The sequence below is a fragment of the Numenius arquata genome, chromosome 6 (assembly GCF_964106895.1).
Source record: "Numenius arquata chromosome 6, bNumArq3.hap1.1, whole genome shotgun sequence".
Taxonomy (NCBI): Eukaryota; Metazoa; Chordata; class Aves; order Charadriiformes; family Scolopacidae; genus Numenius; species Numenius arquata.
The window spans coordinates 40,343,372-40,363,837 of NC_133581.1; the positions used below are offsets into that span (position 1 = coordinate 40,343,372).

Below are 20,466 nucleotides of genomic sequence, written 5' to 3' on the forward strand. Positions count from 1 at the left end.
ACACTCAAAATGCAAAATAAAAGATAATTCAATATATGAGAAACAACAATAAAGTTACCCAGTACATCTAAACACAGAAAAGAAAACCAAAGTCAAGCAACACTAAGGAAATTAGCATTTTAACTTTTAGCATTATTTAACATATCTCAACTGTATTTAAGCACTCAGAAATCAAGAAATAATATCACAACTCTTCCAAAATAGATGAGGTGAAATGAGATAGGTCTAGAATGAAAAGAAAGGGTTTGCTTAACAATATTAAAACATAGTAGAATGTGCCAAATATGACAATATTAACTAAGTTACGTTACTAATTTGAAGCTTTTCAGAGCTTGCTCCTCACTGAAACCAGAAATAGTTGAAAACAATGAGCTTCTTACAGACCTGAGTGCTCAAAATTATACCTAAATGTAGTGAGTTTTACCTACACTAATAATCTCACTGTGGAAGTGAAAAGTCTGGTGACATCACTGGGCTACATTGTCTCCTTGGAGCCAAACAGAAACAAGCTCCTACTTCCAAAAAAATCACACTGTAGTACTTCCCAATTCTTCTTCCCAGTTCACGAACATGATAAATACATCAGTCAATGCCAGAAATCAACTGGGAGTTAAAAATGGGTGAAGGCCTCAGAACCTTCTCTCTCCAAGACAAGAATAATAAAGACAAGTCTCAAGTCTTGTAAAAAAATCTTGCAACCCAACTTTTAGTTACTGTTCTTTAAGGATCATGTATATTGTCCCAGTCAAATATTTTTTATTCAGTTAGGGTTAGGATATGTCAAAGCTATAAAACAATTTAAGAAGAGATTTTTTTTCTAAAGTTGTACAAGAAGAATTTACTTCCTATAGGACACAGTGTAATACTCACTAAATTAGACTCATATAAACTCCATCTGCATCGATATTGCAACTGTAGGGTGGAAAGTGAAGACTCTGAAGGCAGCTCTCAGAAGACTAGAACAACACTCAACACTGACACAATTAGGGTTTCTTCAGTGCTGAGCTAGAAACTCAGGACTTAGTTCTATTTGGTACTGATGATGGCTTCACCACTGACTTGCTACGAGAAAGAGATAAAAGATATTTGCCCTCATCAGACTTGCAGACTTCATATTCAAGAGAACTCAAGAAAAAAAATAATAAAAAAAACCTCTTCATAAAAATATCTTTATCGCAAACACAGCTTGAAAAGCAGATCTGATCATTCTCTGACTCTATAATTTGGAGGAGAAGGATCATTTCCTCTTCAGGAAAACTATGATGACTGAGCTAATTGTGGAGATGTTTAGGATATCTTCTTAGATCTCAGAGACCTAGTTTTCCATTTTCCTAGCAAGTTTTGCACAGAAAACAATTAGATGCTGGGGAAATAATACAAAATTAAAATAAACACTCAAACAAAACCAACAAGAAACTTTAAATTAAATACTTGAGCACTGTGCATTACTAGAACATATCATTTTAGAGCAGTTACTTGTACTTGAAGAATTTGCATTTTACACTGGTTTTGGCCACAAGTAACATGGAAATGGAAGAAACTGAGGAAAAATATTTCAGGGGACAGTATTATTTATAATGAAAACATTTTAAAGCATACTATGGAATATACTTTAATAAGCAGGTTTAAAATTTTCTTTATCTCCAAAGCTGAAATCTTTTTCTCTTCCTCTTGTTAATGCTTTGAAATACTGTTTCTAAAAATACTCACTCCCCATCTGTTTCTGGTTAGGTTTTTCATCTGTGGCATAAAGAGTCTGAATAATCATGTGTTGCAGCTGTGAAGGAGACCAAACGATGATGCTTCTCTGCCACAGTACCATTTCTATCTCAACCAGTCAAACTGGTCTGAATAGTGGACTGTCTAATCAAGCTGAATTATCACCTTGCACATGCAAGCAGAAGGTATTTGTCCATTTTAGAGAAAAATACCGAAATTAATGTGAGAAAAATACTGGTTCAGGAAAACTACAGAGAAGCAAGCATTCTACTTTCTCTGACAGTGGCTAAGTACCAGACAGGCAGACGTGCTGGAAAAAGGCAGGTCGGGTCATTATCTGGAGAGATGACCCTTGAGTAGCACAAGATTATTGGAACATTTTGTGGTCCACTGCTGTCAGAGATCATCAGTCCTCTTTCAAAGCAAGCATTCGTACTACAGCTGGACATTCAACTTACATATGACTTTTGCAGCCTTCTTTAAAAAAAACAACCGCCTTTATTAGCTGCTGACTAGTTACTAATCAATTCTTGTTTAGAAAATCTTGTCTAGAAAACTATTGCTGAGCTAAATCCAAAATACTGAACTTCCTGCAATATTTTAGACTCCCACTGGCTGGGAGTTTTAGACAGCCACTGGCTGTACTGAATGATAATCTGCTCATAATAATTTACAGACATAGCATATATTTTTTAATTCTACCCAGTCAAAGAGAGTTTCAGACATTTCCAGGTCTGAGGTGCTACTCACCTACATCAGACAGAATTGCAGACAGTCAAAGGTGCTATCATTTGGTTTTGCCTGACAGTCCACATTTATTGAATCCCCCAAACACCCTGAAAAATACATATATATACCCTAATAGATTTACTGGTTTTTTTTGTCTCCTCCTTAATAAAATTTTACCTCCATGGCCTCATTTTGAGACCCATATACTGCCAGAGCCTTATAATCTGTATTTGTCTTCATTTTCCATTAGAGCAGGGTTTATGCTGTATACTTTGCCAGGTATTTTTGCCTCAGTAAACCTTCTGCCTCAATTTACTTTTTCTATTTGTATCCCTTAATCTCTTTTTCTTTCTTCTTTCTAGTTTTTTTCTCCCTCATTCAAATCTCTGCACAACAAAAGTAATTTCATAAAGCTTAATTCAAACTATAACACCAACTTCATAACAAGTACATATATCACATGACAGTTCAATTCAGTTTATTCACTCTATTACTCTAATTTTGCTTATACTCTAATGGCACATTGTAAATTCATAGAAGAGACTTTATCACTGATGACAATACAGTAAGTACTTTTTCTTCAACAAAGCCCAGAATAGTATCTTCCCCATGGGATCCCACTCTTGAGTATTTAAAATGTATGGATTACTGGTAGAAAGGACTATGATATGTCACAGACTACAGCATTCTGTGGGCACCAATTCCAAGAATTTGCATGTATTTCTGATTTATTTTGTGTGTTAACTTGCTGTCTCACCACCTGTCCTTGTTCTAAACAATACTCAAACCAGATTTATATAATTTTGCACACCTATATCCCTAAAACACTAAAATTGTAGAGCTCGTAACAAAGCTACTGTGATGAATCCACTACTCTCACACTACAGTCAAGTAGACAAAGAGCTTTGCTCTTTGACGCAAATTTGACACATAAAACTTCACCATGTTTCACCTTTCCTCTCTAATAAATTTGCATGTTGCAATTCAGTTGAGCCTGTAGTATGAGGGAAGTCTGTGTAAAACCCAAGTCATCAGAGTCCTATTCCAAGAGCTGGGGAATGTGAACTTCTTCCAACAAACATGAAAACAGCAGTAGGCAACAGATATTTTCTAACTCATAACTCATCTGCTTTACCCCCATTTATTTCTCTCACAGCACCTCACAGGATCACAGAGTAACTTAGATTGGAAGGGACCTCTGGAGGTCACCTCATCCAACCCCCTACTCAAAGCAGACCAGTTAGAACAGGTTTCTCAGGGCAACTTTCTTTCCATTTTCTGTTTCTTTCCATTCTCTCCACTCACACAGCCACATCCCCCTTCTTTATGCCTTCAGTTCCCCACAGTGTTACTTTTTACTATTGGGGAGTCAAAGCAGTACGTGAGAATGAGCAGAGTAGTCTATGGACAGGAGGAGAATGAGGATGTGGTAGAGCAGATAAGGTTTAGCAGGAGGTGGTGGAGAAGAAGGAAGGGTGGGAGGAGGTGTTGGGGAGACCAAGGTTATGCAAAGGATTGGGGAAGCGGCTTTGTGGTAGGAAGGAATGCAGTTTCTGTGCTTTAAGGGCTCCCTCTGTGCTTTTGTTTTAACTCCCCAGCAGCAGAGCAGCAGTGCTCTTCGTATGAGAAGCCCTTTGACCGCTGGTGCCTTTGTGCAGAATGCTCTGATGCCTCTGCCTTATGCAAAGTGAAGAATGTTTGGGTGATGAGCTGGGCATTTGCGTATACAAATCAGTTTGGGTTTCTTTTAGATTTTACTTACTAATTTTCTGAGTTTTAAGTGTTCGCTTTTAGAAAAATAATTCTAGAATTCTTCTTCAGACATTCCCTCTTGCACTTTTTCCCAGTCACCAACACCCTGTTCCTTTCTCAGCCAGTCTCAGCTATCCACTCCCAACTCTTCCTTCAGCTTTTCTCCATCTCTAGACTCAGCCTCCATATTCAGTATATCTCAGCTGCTTTATTCTCAATGTCAAGTTTCAACTTTCTTCCTCTCAGACCAACTTTTCTCACATGCGCCTCCAGTGAGCTTCTCTTTATGCGAATGGTTCTCGGTTCCAATATATTTGTTCAGCCATTTATAGTTTTCCCATCCCACATCCTCTTGCAGTTTCAGTCTTCTCACCTACTGACTCCCAGTTCTCTTCCCTCCCTCCCATTGGTAACCCAGCTCCCCATTCAATATTCTTGCCCTTTGAAGATCTGTTTCAACTCCCTCCTACAACCCTCATCTCCATTTCTTCTCCCCACCCGTACCCTTCAATTATGTATTTTCATTTCCTTGTCTCACTCTACTTGATGTGTTACGTTCTCTCTCTGAAGGTCCAATTCTTTGCCCCTCACAGCTCTCCCTTCCATTTTGTATGCACCTGAGGGACATGCTGTTTGGAACCCAGGACAAACATGCTGTTTGTCCTTAGTTCAAGTGTGTGGATTCAGTCCAAGCCCCACAGTAGCCCAGAAAAAAACACAGAGAAAATTCTGCTGACCCCTACAAAGGACCAAACCAACACAGTCAAAACTTCTTCAGAGGATAAAATCTAGAAGGTTCTCACTGCGCATATGTAGGCTGCATTTTTTTCAATACTCTAGAATCTGGAGCAACTCAGGTCAGTTATCATAAAGCCAGTTGAAAGTATGTGTCTGAAATGAAAACCAGTTAACTGTCCAATATCCAGAAAGATCCCAAATATGGGGTGTAAAGTGTAGGGATATAAAATTGCTGTGCAGAGGGAATCTCAAATAAGCAGGATTAGCGTCACCCAGATCTCGTAAGCCCTTGTAAACTCACGTTCTGACAGTGAGGCCAAGTACAGTGTAAGCCTGAGAGCTCTGTGTTTCAAAAGCCCAAAGGAAACAAGTCTGCCTGGTTTTGTGGGTGCCGCATGTCACTGAATGAGTCCTGCTGGACCTGGGCTCTGCACCAAGCCAGCTCAGCCATCCCACCATTCACACCAGTAAATCTGTAGCTCCTGGAACCTAGAGTTAGTTATTTTACCTTGGCCTCAGAAAGTGCTGAATCTCGGAGCAGGTGATATTTTCACAAAACAAAACTCAGAGGCAGAGAGATAAATAAACAGAGACAAGAAATCAAACGACATGACAGAAACTAAAAGCAAAAAAAAAAAAAAAAGCCCAAAGTAGAAAAGTAACATACAGTTTTTCCGTCTGGATAGCTACATTTGGGCAAAGTCATAACCATCTGAAAACACAATCTTTAAATAGGAAGTTGGATAGTCTTATTAGAAGGAGGTGCTGCTAACTTTGTCTATAAATAATAAAACCTTGGGTTTCTCTGCATAAGCCATGCTGCAACTATCCAAAATCAGGAGGACAGATCACACAGCCTGCCACACACTCACAGGTCACACACTGCAGGCCACCTACTGCTGTCATTTTTGAACTTGACTTTGAACTACATGATGAAAGTCACTGTCTGGGGCACAGAACAATTTCAGACTTGCAAGATAATTCCTCTGTCAAGGAAGGACACCCTTTTCCCTTTCGTTCACTTTTTTAGCAAAGCCTCAGAGACATTTATTACGTGTTGCTTTGCTATGCTTGCACAGCAGTTTCATTTGAATATAGGATGAAACTTCACACACTTTCTAAAAAATTGTCTACTGCGGTGCACTGGTAAGTAGTTATCACAATCCACTACACATTTATTTTGGGCCACTGTAGCCATCGCTATCATATAGTTCATTTGCATAGCAGTTTTGTTATTAAAAGTGGCTAAATAAATAAATTTTAAAAAATGTAGAAAATGCTAGAAAAAAGTTTACTATTACAACAATGCTGCCACCTGGTAACCACAAGTGTAATAGCAGAGAAAAACATTCATTTTCCTCTGTCTTGAACATGCAGGCACTTTTTAAAATAACATTTAAAATCACAAAAGCTGCGAAGTTATAACTGGAATAAGATCATTTCCCTACATCAGATTAAATCATTGTCGTGGCTCTGTTTTATTGTGGGGAAGAAGTAACTCATACCCTCCCCAGAATAAACTTGATTCTGAATCCTGGAAAGTATCTATGGAGAATACCCAGTTAAGGGACTGACTCACCACAGTACTTGAATTCAATCTGCCCGATTTTGAGCACACAAGCAGTTAGAATTAAGTCCACATTTAAAGTTATTCATGTCCTCCAGTAGCTTGCTAAATTAAAGCCATACTACTAAATGTTTACAGAAAGAAGCAAATCTACACTGAGAAAGATACAGAATAGATATAATGAAATCCTGAGGAAAGAGATCCAAAGAAGATAAGATGTCGGGTGTTGTCACGGGTGGAAAATCCATTCATGAAAAGGAAAATGCTACAAACACATTAAATAAGGAATATTTATTTAAACAGAAGAAAAAAAACACCACCACATATAGAGGCTGGGAAACATGAAACAGGAAAAAGGTTCCCAGGCACTTATGAGAGTCCATAACTCTTCAAGTCTAAAATAGTTTCTAAGTATCTGTGATAAATAAGCAGGAGAGAGTGCAAAACAGAATAAATTTGTTTACATGATCCCAGCAAGCATCATTGGGATGAACTCCCGTACACTGTACTCCCTGCATTAATAAAGAAATGCAGAGTATATTGTCTAGCTTTCCTTTCTAATACACTGTGCAAATGCTTCATCATCTTATTATATATTTTTAGAGACCTCTTATCCTAGGCATATTAGATTTTTTAGATTAACATAAACTTCTTTCACAATCCCTAGGGAATAACAGCTCATAAACTGTTAGTGGGATACTACCCTCCAACAACACATTCTTAGAATTCAATCTAATGATGACTGTAACTCCTTCGAATGGCAACTCGGTTTAGATCACCCCATAAATTTCCAGAAAAACATACGCACGCCATTATTCTGCAAGCCATGAGTTAGCAGAACAAACTCCCCATTTGCCCTGGCAGAAGCAGGACCCTTCCACCACCATCAAAGTGACGGAAGTGACCCCTGGCAGACACGTTGTCATCAGACACATGCCTGACAATTTTACACATACCTGACAATAAGAAAGTGGCAAGTAAAGGAAAATGCTTCCGTATGTAACATCAGGTTTTAATGTAGATTTACATAGCTGTATTTTTTGTGAAGGTGCTGTGACAAAAGTATAGAAAATAACCAACATTCAGACACTGAATGACAATTTCTGTTCTCCCAGAACAAGAGGATTTTCAAATTAAAATTTGGAAAATTCAGAATCAATAATAGAATTCCTATTTTTACAATGTGTATTTCAACAGTGGAATCACCACTATTGGAATGTATTGAGTCCAAGGATTTAATGTCATTTTAGAGACAATAAAGTATTTAGGTGAGTCAATAATTTAAAGAGTTCCAAGAACTTAGAAGAAATATTTAAGATGTACTTAAGCCAATATCTATTAGCATTCAGAAAGACTTCTGTGTTAGATATGCATTATCCCATATTTCATTATTCCAAGGTTCTCAGTTCTTGCTTTGAAGGACCTGCGAGTGGACACTCACAGAAAAAAATATAGGCTTGGAGTATATGATAAATACTCCATGCCTGTATTTTAAAGAGTTTGTATCTAAGTGTATTTTTCCTTTAAACCCATACAAATGGGTTCATTTCCACTTACACTAATTTAGTTAATGGTAATAAAGGCCTATGGTGCTAACTGTAAAAAAAACTTCAGAACTGAACAATCTTTTGAATCCAAATCTAACGTAAAATGTCAGCATGCTATGTGCTTTATCAAATCAAGAACCTCAGAACATAGCATACAGGCTTCAGTAAAAATAATTATTTGCTAATAGGCCAAGGAGAAAGGATAAATTAGGAAAACTAAATTCTCTAGGCAAAATGATTCCTGAGGAAGATTAGTATATCCTGATGGCAATTACTCATGTTTTAAGTACTGCAGAAGTGACTTCTAGTCAGCTCATTTGCTTTGTAAACATTATTTCAAGGACACATACTAGAGAGGCAACTAAGCTGAGAAGAAGCGTGGCTTTGAGCAGAGTTCACCTCTGAATAATCTGCATAGATTTTTTTTTTTCTTTCTCCATATCAGTTCATGGCAGCTCTGCCTTCTGTGATCTCTGTTGTCTAAGGTCGCAGGGAGACAACTCTCTTCCCAGAAAGGATCTGGATGCAGTTCCAACAGTGCATTGGGGATCAGCTCTGGACAGAAGAGGGAGTTAATGGCAGCTCTCTATTAAAGAGTAACCTTTAAGAAAGGAATAATGATCTTCGCTAGTTGAGTGACAGATTTTTCATACTGTGAGACCCAAGCCCTGTGAAACAATTCAAGTCAAAGCAAAGAGCAGACATTTCCTCACTCCCAGTGAAATGCCTCAGGCACAGGACAGTAGGTCAAAAACATATCATGCTAACTTGTGCCTCACTGGACACAGAGGTAGTGGAAAATGTACATAGGTCTCATCCTTCTTATCTTCCTCACTCACATGTAAAAAATTCCTTCAAGGTAAGGAGAGAAGTATGTGGTCCGAAATCAGGACAGGTAGCAGCAGTCATTCTTGCATGTTCACATTTGTCCAATCAGTCTACCCAGAGAGTCAGGTGTGAAAGACAGACACAAAGTACAGGGACTGATGGGTTTCGTGCGCACTTGGCTACTCTGAGCTCCCTGCCAAAAGCAGAAATCCTTTAGATTGAGGTATTTACAGGGTAGTAAAACTAGAGAAACTGAAAACCACATTTTTTTTAAAATTCTTTTTCCTATACTAGTAGTAGCTAAACTGTGCTAAATGCTCAGCCTACAGAGTTTCTCTGATAAAGCTTAAAGCTCAAAATGAGACAGACAAAAGTGACAGGAAATGAATATACCACCAAGTCATTAAAGGGATGATTGTTCACAGTTACTATTTTGACATATGCTAAGTGTATGAATGAAGCAATGACTGGAGTATGAAATGGCAATACCAAAGTAATGTTCTAGAGTGACTTCCCCCAGACCTTTTTTATATAATTAAGCAAAATTAAGACTTCTAGAGATATCAAACAAAACCTTGGAACTATTTTTTAAATGGTACTTAAAAGAAAAAAAAAAGACTTGTCGACTTGCCAGTTTTCAAGAAATGCATGCTGTGGGTCAAATGGGTGGATGGGGAAGAAGGACTGAAACTAAGTAGTGTCACACTTTCTAGTTGTGACTGTGGATATCAGTAATGTGTAAGCGTCTCTGAAAAAGAAAATTCTTTCCTGAAGGTTCACACTTAGTTCTACAAACACAGTCTTTGGTAGAAGAGAAAAAAAATGAAACAAGAAAAAAGCCCTTTGAGGGTCTGTGCAGTTCTGACCCAATTATAACAGTAAGAAAGACTGAAATATGTAGCAAGAATGCAAGCAGATACATACTCAGAATAAGTACAGAACCAGCATACCAGAGATGTAACTTACCAGATCTAGTTTGCTGAATGTGCTTTAAAGATGGCAGTGTAGGAATTCTTAATGCAATACATATGTGAAGCTGGAAAATGTACTGTATGGATGTGCAACATCAAATTGTGCTCTGGTTTGTACCAACAGATCAGTGGTAGCCAGTCTTGGGTGGTTTGAGCTCTCTGGCTCCTGGAACTTGGCTATATTTATCCCAGCTGATGTAGCCTGTCAAGTGTGTCCTGCTGTTGATAAGGTGCTGTAGTTGACAACAGTGAGGGATCAAGGGGGAGGAGCAGGATGGGGGCTTCCACTGAGTGTTTCTTTAGGGGGTCTCAAAAGCCCTGCAGTCTCATTCCTGTTTAGCTTGGACCCTGCTTTCTAGATACGACTGGGAGCAAAGTGAAGATGCCAGAGCCTCTAAAGAAAACAGGTAAGGATCATAACTGACGGAACAAAACCTATGGACAGTTGACAGAGAAAAATGTGAGTAGCTTTTCTATGCTAGAAAAATGAGATGCCTCAGGGAAAAAAACAGAGAGGAAAAAGAGATGATATTTTATGAAATTATAAATATTTGAAATGTTGAGTGATCTTGCAGAGAAATCAGTAACTAGTTTGGCAACCCTCAGCCACAGAATTTTCTCAAGAGACTTTGGATGAGGAAAGAACAGAGATGAAACACATTTAATTCTGAGATTCTTTTCATTTCTTACTTCCTTTCCTAGTCACCTTTAGGACTCTGAAAAAAGACTTGTAGTTTCTCTCTTGGGCAGTTAGACAGTATAAACCTCTCGTGGTTTGCTTGTGTTTTTTTTTCCCTGATACTTTCAAGGAAGTGTAAGAGGCAAACTTTGATGGTATTGTTGTTAGTGAAGTCTCTGTGAAAATGAAGCAAATGGCACCTGGTTCAGAGCTTACACTTTCTAGTTTTTCCAGTCAGTGACAGCAGAGCTCTAAGAAAAAAAGGATTTGTTGTACTGTAAAGAATATATGTGTATTTCTTTTCACTTACCCCCTCCATCCTTTCCCCTTGAACCAGAAGATTACTAGCCACTTCCAGAAAGCCAAGGTCACAGAGCCCAGTGAAAGTTCTGCTCCACTAGAAAAACATCAGGAAAAGATTTCATATTTAGGAGCATTCTAATTTAGAACTGAGAAATAAGGAATCCCTCAGAGGCTGCCCACGTAGGAAAGAAGGGGAGGCCTAGGATGGAGTGTAAGGTGCAATGAATCTGTTTGAGAAGGAGGAAGGGAGCCTGGGAAGCAGAGGCAGACAGAGTTTAGCTTCAGGACACCTGTGTGTGGGTAGAGGAAGATGTCTCAGGAGCACTTTGTGTCCACAATTAACTTTGGAAAAAAGGTTGCCAAAAGCTGAAATTATGATTGTTTGAAAAGCATGCACAAATCCAATAGACAGGGCTGGAGAAAGTTGTACTGAAGCTGAGATTCTTGACTTTTAGAGCTCCCACTTCACTGATGCCAGCGTATATCCAGAATCACTACTACCTGAACGTACAGCTTAACGCGCATGCTTTTTTATACACATGCAGTTTCCAGAGTTAGACAATAATAGCTGTTAATACTTATTAGTGAAGGTCTGTGTGCTTTGCAAAGTTCTGAACAGGTATCAGTCTCCTGTTAGGCTGGTCAATGGGAAAATCTCCTGTGGTCACCACAACAAAAGAAGAACTTGTCAAGAAGAACTTTCCTTTTGGCTAAAATATTTGGAATCAGCCCCTGCCAGAGGCAGAGCAAAATCCAGCCCATACCTCCCATTAAAAACTGCAAAGCACTAAAGCATGATTAACTCCAATAAGGTTCACATTTCCTCTGTATGATAACTCTAAAGCAACAGTGGTGTCACCAATCCTTCAATTTTCTCACAACTCCAAGATCATTTGATGTTCTTAAAGCTGCAGTTTCTGAAATCAGATGAAAGTAGAATCCTATATAAAAAAGAAGTATATGCCAGAGCTTGTGATTGTAGAGAAAACCTTGGAAGTATAAGCTGGAAACTTTCAGCAATCATCCCAAAAATAAGACATTCATAATCATATTCTGTTTCTAAAGTCACATGATTTTTGAGATTTATTGAAATGTCTAATGCTTGTGATTGTCATTGCTGACAAAACAAAATATGATGGAGTAGGCGAAATTTGACAGTGGGATCATCTAGGCATTGTGATTTTTGATTTCTAATGGTTTAGCTGCCTTTAAATTAACATTTTCAGTCTCTGTAGATGAAAGGCAACTTTTCTGTTTGTGAAGATGCCCACCTTTGCTAACTAACGTTGAAGAGAAATTCTGTTCCGGCTTAGTTTTCAGAGAGATCTAACAGGTGTATAACATCACTATTCCTACACAATTCTTATGAACAAACCAGCCCAAACATTGCGATTATCACAGCAGGGGGAGGAAAAGCTCCTATTACCCACTCTGACTGAGACAGAATCAGTCACATGCCCCGTGACTTCTGGAGAGGATCTTCTCATTCTCCCAAGAGGCATTAATCCTTTTGGTTTTCTGTTTCATGTTGTTTATATAGTCAATCCATTTCAAGAAGGGATAACGTTGAGCGCAATCTCAGAAGGGCCGAATTATCATTTAGCAATTCATACAAAGGAAAATGCTTCATGCCAGAGAATAATCAGATACTCTGCTGTTTTAACAAACCTTTTAACATGTTGTAAAACAAACACAACAAACAAACCAAACCCCCACAAAATGTAAAGCAGTGAAGCAGATCTTCCCACAGACATTCTTTTACTTTAAACTGTCCAACCAAAATACTTCAGGATAAGGCACTGCCCTATTTATTTACAGAATACCAAAAGAACTGTCATAGCTTTCCAGAACATCTATAGACTCCCCAAGAGCAACAGGATTTGCAAGGCCTGTAGCAATTAAGTGTCAGAGCTAAGAATCAAACATTGGAAAAGCATCACTTTTTGCAGGGTTCTCTTGCAGAAACTTTGTGGTGTTCTCCTTTTGATTTAAACATTTCATAGGTAATCTCTGTTCAAAGGCTCACTTTTTGGAAAGTTTTGATTGGTCTTTTTGTTGTGAAAATTCAGAAAGGTTAAAAAAAACCCCCACCATTTCCCTAACAATATTTTGTGACATTAAGAGGAAACAGCTGACCTTTTAAACACCAATTTTAGTAGATAAATGGGACTTAATGGGAAACGTGTGCATTACTATATCTGGAAAAGGAGAAGTCTGGCATTAGTCAACTTCTCTGAAAATCAGTCCATTTTTATTCATGTATTTTACAGATTGAGGAGTCTAGATTTTGCAGTTCAGATTAGGAAATTTTATCAAGGGTTTATAAATAACGTGGCTTGTAAGTACACAGAGGCTTTTGGAATTGATAATAATAGTCAATGCTGTATAATGAAGAGTAGACTGTAGAATTTTAGTTTTGATATAAGCTCATCATTTTACATTTGCAAGCACCTAGCACAGTAAAGTACTGCTCCACGATAATGAACTACTGTGCACTACAGTAATACAAAAATAAACATTAATAATTCATATAGATGTATTTTCCTCTTTTGTAAGTTAAGATTCAAAGCAGGCTAAACATTATTAACCCCATTTTACAGAAAATATGATGAATGCATAGAGAGGGAAGTGACTCTGCTTAGTGAAATTATTCCTTGCCTCTTGCTCGTGTTACAGGAATTTACAATCTCAGCTGCTGAAGTAGGCAAGGAATGGTAAGATTGAGTAGTTCAATAGCTTTTGGATCATGGAATGATTAAGCCTGTAATTGCAAGAAGCCACTTAGGTCTTGACTGTGGAATGTGTAGCATCTTTATATAGTTCCTCAGTAAGGAATTTACAAGCTCCACTACTGAAGTCTGCTTATCCACAGTCTGGCTTTTAACTCAATGGAAGAGCAAATGGTATAAAAGGAAAGCCAGATGCCAAGTGTAAGTACTAAAGCAAAGATACATTCTCAACATGAAGCCTTAACAAATGCAGGAATTCCAAAAGCTAATACTACTTTTCTAATATTAATTTAATACACTGGCCAGATACATGTTTTAATACCAAATACACAGAATGTGCAGTAAGATAACTCAGCTTTGTGGAAGAAAACTTGTGACCCTATTTTTTCTAATTACACTCATCACAGATATCCACTGGAGTTTGTAGCATGTCCATTTAACCAGATACATTCTCCTAAAACATTTATGCCTTTATCCATTTTTATTTCAGAAAGGCAAAAATATCATTTGAAAGCCTATCTAACACACATTCTCCTTCAGTGCTGTCATGGTGCTGGGCCAGACTGGTTACTAAAACAGCTTATCTCCCTCTCCTCCGTGTACATATCAAAAGTAACGAATGATGAAGAGCTGAAGTCAAAGCCACCACTCTGAAAAGCAGGATTAAATAAATAAATAAATAAATGAAATCAAACAAACCAAAATTAACAAAAAAACACCCCCAAAACCCCAAACCAACAAGAGAATGGCTCTCCTCTATCACTTTTATCTAGTTAAAATCAGTCTTGTAGAATCCACGCTGCTTCCTCACTTTCATTTGACGTACTTCATAAATACTTTGAAATTCAGTGATTTTAGGAAAAGGTTTTCACCTAATGCTTGTGATTCTTAACAAGCCAAATTATTTAGAGAACGTGGCTAGGAACTGAAATTATTCCAGTTATCTAAACATTATTTTAATATACATCTCATCTGCATTTTTTCTGACAATAATCAAATAGAAATGTCTCTTCTAGCTTCTAATACTAACTTTTATTCTTATTAGGGATACAACAGTACTTAGTAGCTACTTACTAACACTTTAAAGCAGTATAAAGACAACAGAAAAACAGTCTGCCACAAAACACAAAATAAAAGCCCGGTAAATAGACAGATAGTTCAACAAGGAACTATTTAAAAGGAAATGATGATTAGTACAATAGAGAGTGACCTGGGTAGCAGCGTAGCCATTTTCTATGTTTTTGCACAGGAGAACACAAGAAAATTTGAAGTAGAATAGTAAACTAGGTTGATGGTGGATGTTAGAAGGAGATTGCTTCAAAGAAGGTCAGAAAGCAAGGGAGAAAGCATGAAGGTGCTAGTATGAAGATTTAATAAATGGCAGCAGTAGGAAAGCAGAACAGTAGTGTTATGATTTTATTTAGGTGAAAAGCAAAGGAAATTGGGTTAGAACATAAATTATTCATTCTACTTTAATTTGGCCAAAAGCAAATATATTTTATATTTCTTCAGCCTCCTGATTGAAAGACTTATTAGTAAATTATTATCAAAATGCAATCTGACCTCCAAATAGAGCTTTTTATTACTAATTAATGAAGCTGTAGTTCGGGTAACATAAATAACTGTATGGCCTATGTGTACATCTTCAGGTGTTAAAAAGACTTTTAAAGGATGGGTGCTGCATGCAAGTCCTGGTAGCAACAGCATTAGCCACCAAAAAGTTTTCTGCATCACTATTGCAGACCACACACAGCCTGCTTCCTGTCTGCCTGGGGTATAAATTTGCTGGTTTACATTACTCAGAAGTCATGTTAAGTTCTTTGCATTATGGAAGTTAGAAGTGATTAGGAAGGTCTGTGATATGAGAAGTGAAGTGCTGAAAAATGGGTTAGTACAAAGGGGCTCACGCCTTATTTTCTTACATTAGCTCTACATCTCTCTTCTCTCTCCACGTAAAAACTCCCCACAGCAATTCCAGTTCCATCCCCACAAAACACACACGCACAGAGCACCTATTGCTCTCCTTCCCTTCAATAATTCCTGTCACCATCACCACTGGTAACTCATGTGCATCTCTGCCCTCTCTCCAGAATCGCTATAGTATGTTAGTACTAATGCCACCTTTCTCTCCTTTTGTGCAGGGTGGGTTGGAATTTACTGGGAGGCAGAGAGTGAACAAAGTGAGAGGCAGAGGACGTGGGCTACTTGGTCATCAGGTGCCCCAGCCCAATGGCTCCTAAGCGCATGTTCAACTGGAGTCCGGATAAACATGTGATAGTGCCTGAGATCTGTCAATGCCTGACAGGCACAAGACCTGTGAGTCACTGGGTTTTCCACACCATGATGGTGGTGGTCGTATCCAAGAGTATTTTGAGTATGGGATGGAAATGTGGAACTCGGAGGGGCATACCTGGGTAGAAGCCAAATGTTTAAGTGAGAGAGATTGCCAAATGGGGAATGTGTTTCTGAGAAAGCAGGCAATAGTGAGGTTCTCAGGACAGACAAGAAGTTTTGGATGGTGGTGTTTAAGAACATTCCTAATGAGGAAATAGTTGGATTAAATCAGTATAACTGCATGAGAAAAAAAATCTGATGGTGAACTTGGATTTACATGTTATTTAAAGTGGCAGCCACAATGACAGAGACCGGGAATAGCTGATGTGTCACTTCTTTCTGTTAAGCAGCTCATTTTTCCTCCAGAAGGAAAAATGATGGCATTCTCTTCACATGCTTTTTCAGCAATCTCACTTCTGCAACAAAGTAATTTCCTGTAAAATCTCCAGCTGTACATCACTACTTTTCCTTTGCAAATATGAACAGTGAAAGGTGAAAGGGAATACAGATGCATACAGAGAGAAACTACTGTGGACACAGTCACCCACTAACTCTGAATCTCAAGTGCAGGAAAATGACTCTTAGAGTCTCCTTTACCTGTGAAAACACGGGTTCTCAACAACTGTTCTTGCAGGCCTTTATTGACATGGGAGATTTTTGGCTTTTCCAATTTTATGCTTTGGTGATTCATAATCACTCGAATCAGAATTTAAATGAGTCTTTTGGCAGGAAAGGGAGAGAGAGGAAAAAGAAAAGACAAGGACACTTACTTGTAAACTTCTACATATGTATTTAGATTTCCCAAAAGTCAGAAATATTATGTGGTGGTGGAGATTTCTCACTGTGCAAGTGGTTCTGGCCAACAATCTGTTTCTGTTGAGTCATCTAAAGTAAATGTAAGAAACTTAATCACTTTGCAGGGTGTGCAGCAGATCAGAGAGTTACTTCCAAGTATGCGTGTCTTGAAAGCCTGCCATTTGTGGGCTGGAACCTTTACAGGCCACATTGCTGTTAAGTAATTAGTATATTTATAGATTCTTTTGTGCTTAAATAGAAGAGTGATGATGATAGCACTCAGAGACAAAAAACATGCCTCTTTGCTGCTTTATCTATAACGTCATAGGGAAAGGAGCCAGCTAGTAGGTATTTCAGGAGTGGGTTCCAGAACTGACCTGGCTCCCCGCTGTGTGGTAACATGGCCACTTTTACATGTCTTTTGAATTCTGTACATCAAACCTGATGTCTACAACAACTCTTTTGCAATTATTCATGATACACTGCATCAAAGTATACCCTACATCAAAGTATACCCTGCTGTGTTATCTACTGAAGTACAGTACTACATCAGAAGATGTGCCACTGATAACAGGCATTTGAGTATTATGCTATGGTATAGAGCTCTATATTCTATGCAGTACTATATTCTGTTTAAGAACGACTACACCACTTATAGGCCTGAGGATAGAGAAAACTCAAATAAAAGCTTGCAGGGACACTCCACTCCCAGAGGAAATTTCACACACTTACATCTTAACATAGAAAAAAAGCATGCAGAAGAATACAACAGGAGCTCAGTCAAAGCTACTATAGGCTCAATGCAAACCAAAATTGTTTTTTCATCAAATACGTAAACTGTAGGGAAAAAAGAATGAGAAAAATGGAATTTAGGTTCTTTATAAAACAGAGACAAAATATAATACATACTAAATTCTAGAAGTATTTGCAATTGATACTTTAATTGATGTTTAAGCAGCTTTCAATCCTTCGCAAACCAATGGAAGAAACGTGAATTTTATTATCACTAAAGTGCAAAGGCCATCAAATGAGAGATCCCTGCAGATGTAGCTCCACTGAGGTCAATTAATTTACGCAGTCTGACAACATGCTACAGGAACAGGGATTTTGTGCAATGAGCAAATGGTTATTACTAGCAATGTACCATTTATACTAACTAAAGCACCTGTTTGAACGTGAGTGTAAATGATTTCTTTTAAATATTTCCATGTCATGTTCCTTTCATTTTTACAAAGCAGAATCAAAAGTTTAAGCTAATTATAACCATTCTTGTGGTGTTTGGAAGAATTCTTGTTGCTGCCCAAGTAGAAGATCCATAGACAATGTGACACAGAGGTGATAGATATAATTAAATGTGATGGAATTACTAACATTTTATAAAAGTGTAGTTATGAAAGGGTAATATTGTTATGAATAGTTATGAAAGGACATAATTATATATAAAAAAATCAGCGTGTGAATCAGAATATTAATTACCAGTATTTTTATACATGAATGTAGCTCATGGCAATTAGCAAAATGATAACAGATTTCATTAAGACCAAAATATGAGCATAAAATGAAAAACCTGATTCAAAAAAAAAGTTGAAGAGATCTAAATAAATAAATCAGGGAAAGAAATTATTAAATAAGTTACCTTATTAAAATCCAACCTTGAGAAAGATTAGGATACTCATGGACCAAAATCACAATACATTGCTTGCTTTCCAAACTCCTGTCTCTTGTGCTATTCCGATTACACATGAACTAAAACATCATTTGGTTTGTGGTTGTTCACCCCATATATTAATAATTTCATTAGTTCTCATTATAAGCATCGTAAGTGCTTCTTGACGCATAGAGGAAATATTTTGATCCACCTTCTAATTAATTAGAAAACAAGTTGTTGTAGAGTGCTACATAGGCAAGTACTTTTAACTTTTAATGCTGAACTAAACATTTGAATTGAAACAACAATTGATATTATGTTAACTCGGATAAAATTACAAGGGCCATCATAGGAACATACATCCCTTTCCACTGAAGCCTTGATCAGTCAAAACAGGACTAAGGATGAACCATTAATTCATTGTGGTATACTAGGACACAGGTTACTGTACAAACTGCAATTTTTTTGGAGGAACAGATCCTGATCCTGTTTAACAACTGCATTAAGCAGCTGTTAGGACAGAATTAACATTTCTAAATAAAACTGCATGGCAAATTAACGTAGAGAGCTTGATATGTAAGAATACGTATCAGGCCATCTTGTCATAGATCAGAACAGTCATTTATGAGAAATCAGAGCTTGTTATGGGGGAAAGAACGAAGAAGATGGACAGTGAAATGAGTTTCCTATTCATTCCATTTTATTGCATGTCAATATGGAGAAGATGTGACATGTCAGTCAGAGACAGAACTCAATAAACACAAAGACAATTCCACAACTTCTCTGTGGAAAGTGTTGTAATTTATATCTTGCCTGGGCAGAGTGGAGAGAAAGGAGACAGCTGCTGCAGCCACAACAGCTGACTACACCAGATATGCCACAACTGCAAAACAGATTTTAGTTAAGCCCTCTCTCTTTTTTTAGTTTCTGCATTTACCAAGAAGCCGAAGACAACAGAGGTGACAGCCGGAAGCACAGCTGTGTTTGAAGCAGAGACAGAAAAAGCCGGCATCAAGGTGAAGTGGCAGCGAGTTGGCACAGAAATTACGGAAAGTGAGAAATATGTCATCAAGGCAGAAGGAAACAAGCATTCACTGACAATCAATAATGTAGGAAAAGAAGATGATGTGACATATGCTGTAATAGCTGGAAGTTCCAAGGTCAAATTTGAACTCAAGGTCAAGGAACCAGGTACAGTGTTCCCTAAGCAATTCTGATTTTATCAGTATTTCTAGTCCCACATGCAAACTTCATGAATGAGGTCCATGGAAATTAGCCAAACTTAATACTGTAAAACTTCTCTACAAGCAATACATCTGTTTTGCCCAGTTATTTGAAGCTACTCATTAATATTAAGCTGAGGAATATATTTCCTGTGGCTAAGACACCTATTTCCAGATGCCAGGAGTCCACACAGCGGAGATCACAGAGGGAATCTCAATGCACACCTTTAGAATTCTCTGTCAAGCTTTTCCACTTAACTATTGAAAAGCAAAGCAAAGCTAGTCTAACCTAACCTGACCTAAACTAAGATGCCTGCATCTTAGGCCTGGTATTTACATTTTTTTAGTTATTTTGTTTAAATACAAAATTGTAACAATCGACAAAAAATGTACAAGTTATGCTGTAATGTTTTTAGGAGCTTTTATGTTCCCAAAAACCATCTCAAAATCACCAGCTAATAAAAATACATATTTCAAGACGGACTTGAATACAAAGAGTAACCTTTGTATTATTTGTATATTACCTATCATTACTACCTCTGTATGCATTAAACAATCCGTTAGATGGGAAAGTGAAAAAATTCCCTAGGCTTTTCCTGGGAAAAACTATAAAGAGTTTATAAATTCTCTGGAATTTTCTCATGAAAAAATGTCTGAAGATGTTGAGGATAGATGAAATAACTCGTTTTTTGAAACATTTTGACTTTCCCGATACCTTCCCCCCCCCCCCTCCAAAATGGTCCCCATTTACCACTTGTGGTAATTTAATTTTCCCTTTTTATTTCAGCAAAAAGCCTTAAACTCAGATTGTCACCTCCTGTCCTTTGCTACCACTGTTTACTCTAGCAACATGATGGTAGTGAAATCTTCTGGTCATCTGAAAAGATACTGATGAATATTTAAC

The 20,466-nt window shown here is 37.7% G+C and overlaps 1 protein-coding gene across 1 annotated transcript in view; it reads left to right on the forward strand.

Annotated features, from left to right (window-relative positions):
* The first annotated feature begins 10,101 nt into the window (after positions 1 to 10,101).
* Positions 10,102 to 20,466, forward strand: part of MYBPC3 (myosin binding protein C3) — a 65,449-nt gene continuing 55,084 nt past the window's right edge. Inside the window, exons 1-2 of the mRNA XM_074148615.1 lie at positions 10,102 to 10,258; positions 19,264 to 19,530. Coding sequence (XP_074004716.1) covers positions 10,234 to 10,258; positions 19,264 to 19,530 — 292 coding nt within the window. The 5' untranslated portion in view covers positions 10,102 to 10,233. The remainder of the gene's footprint in view (positions 10,259 to 19,263; positions 19,531 to 20,466) is intronic.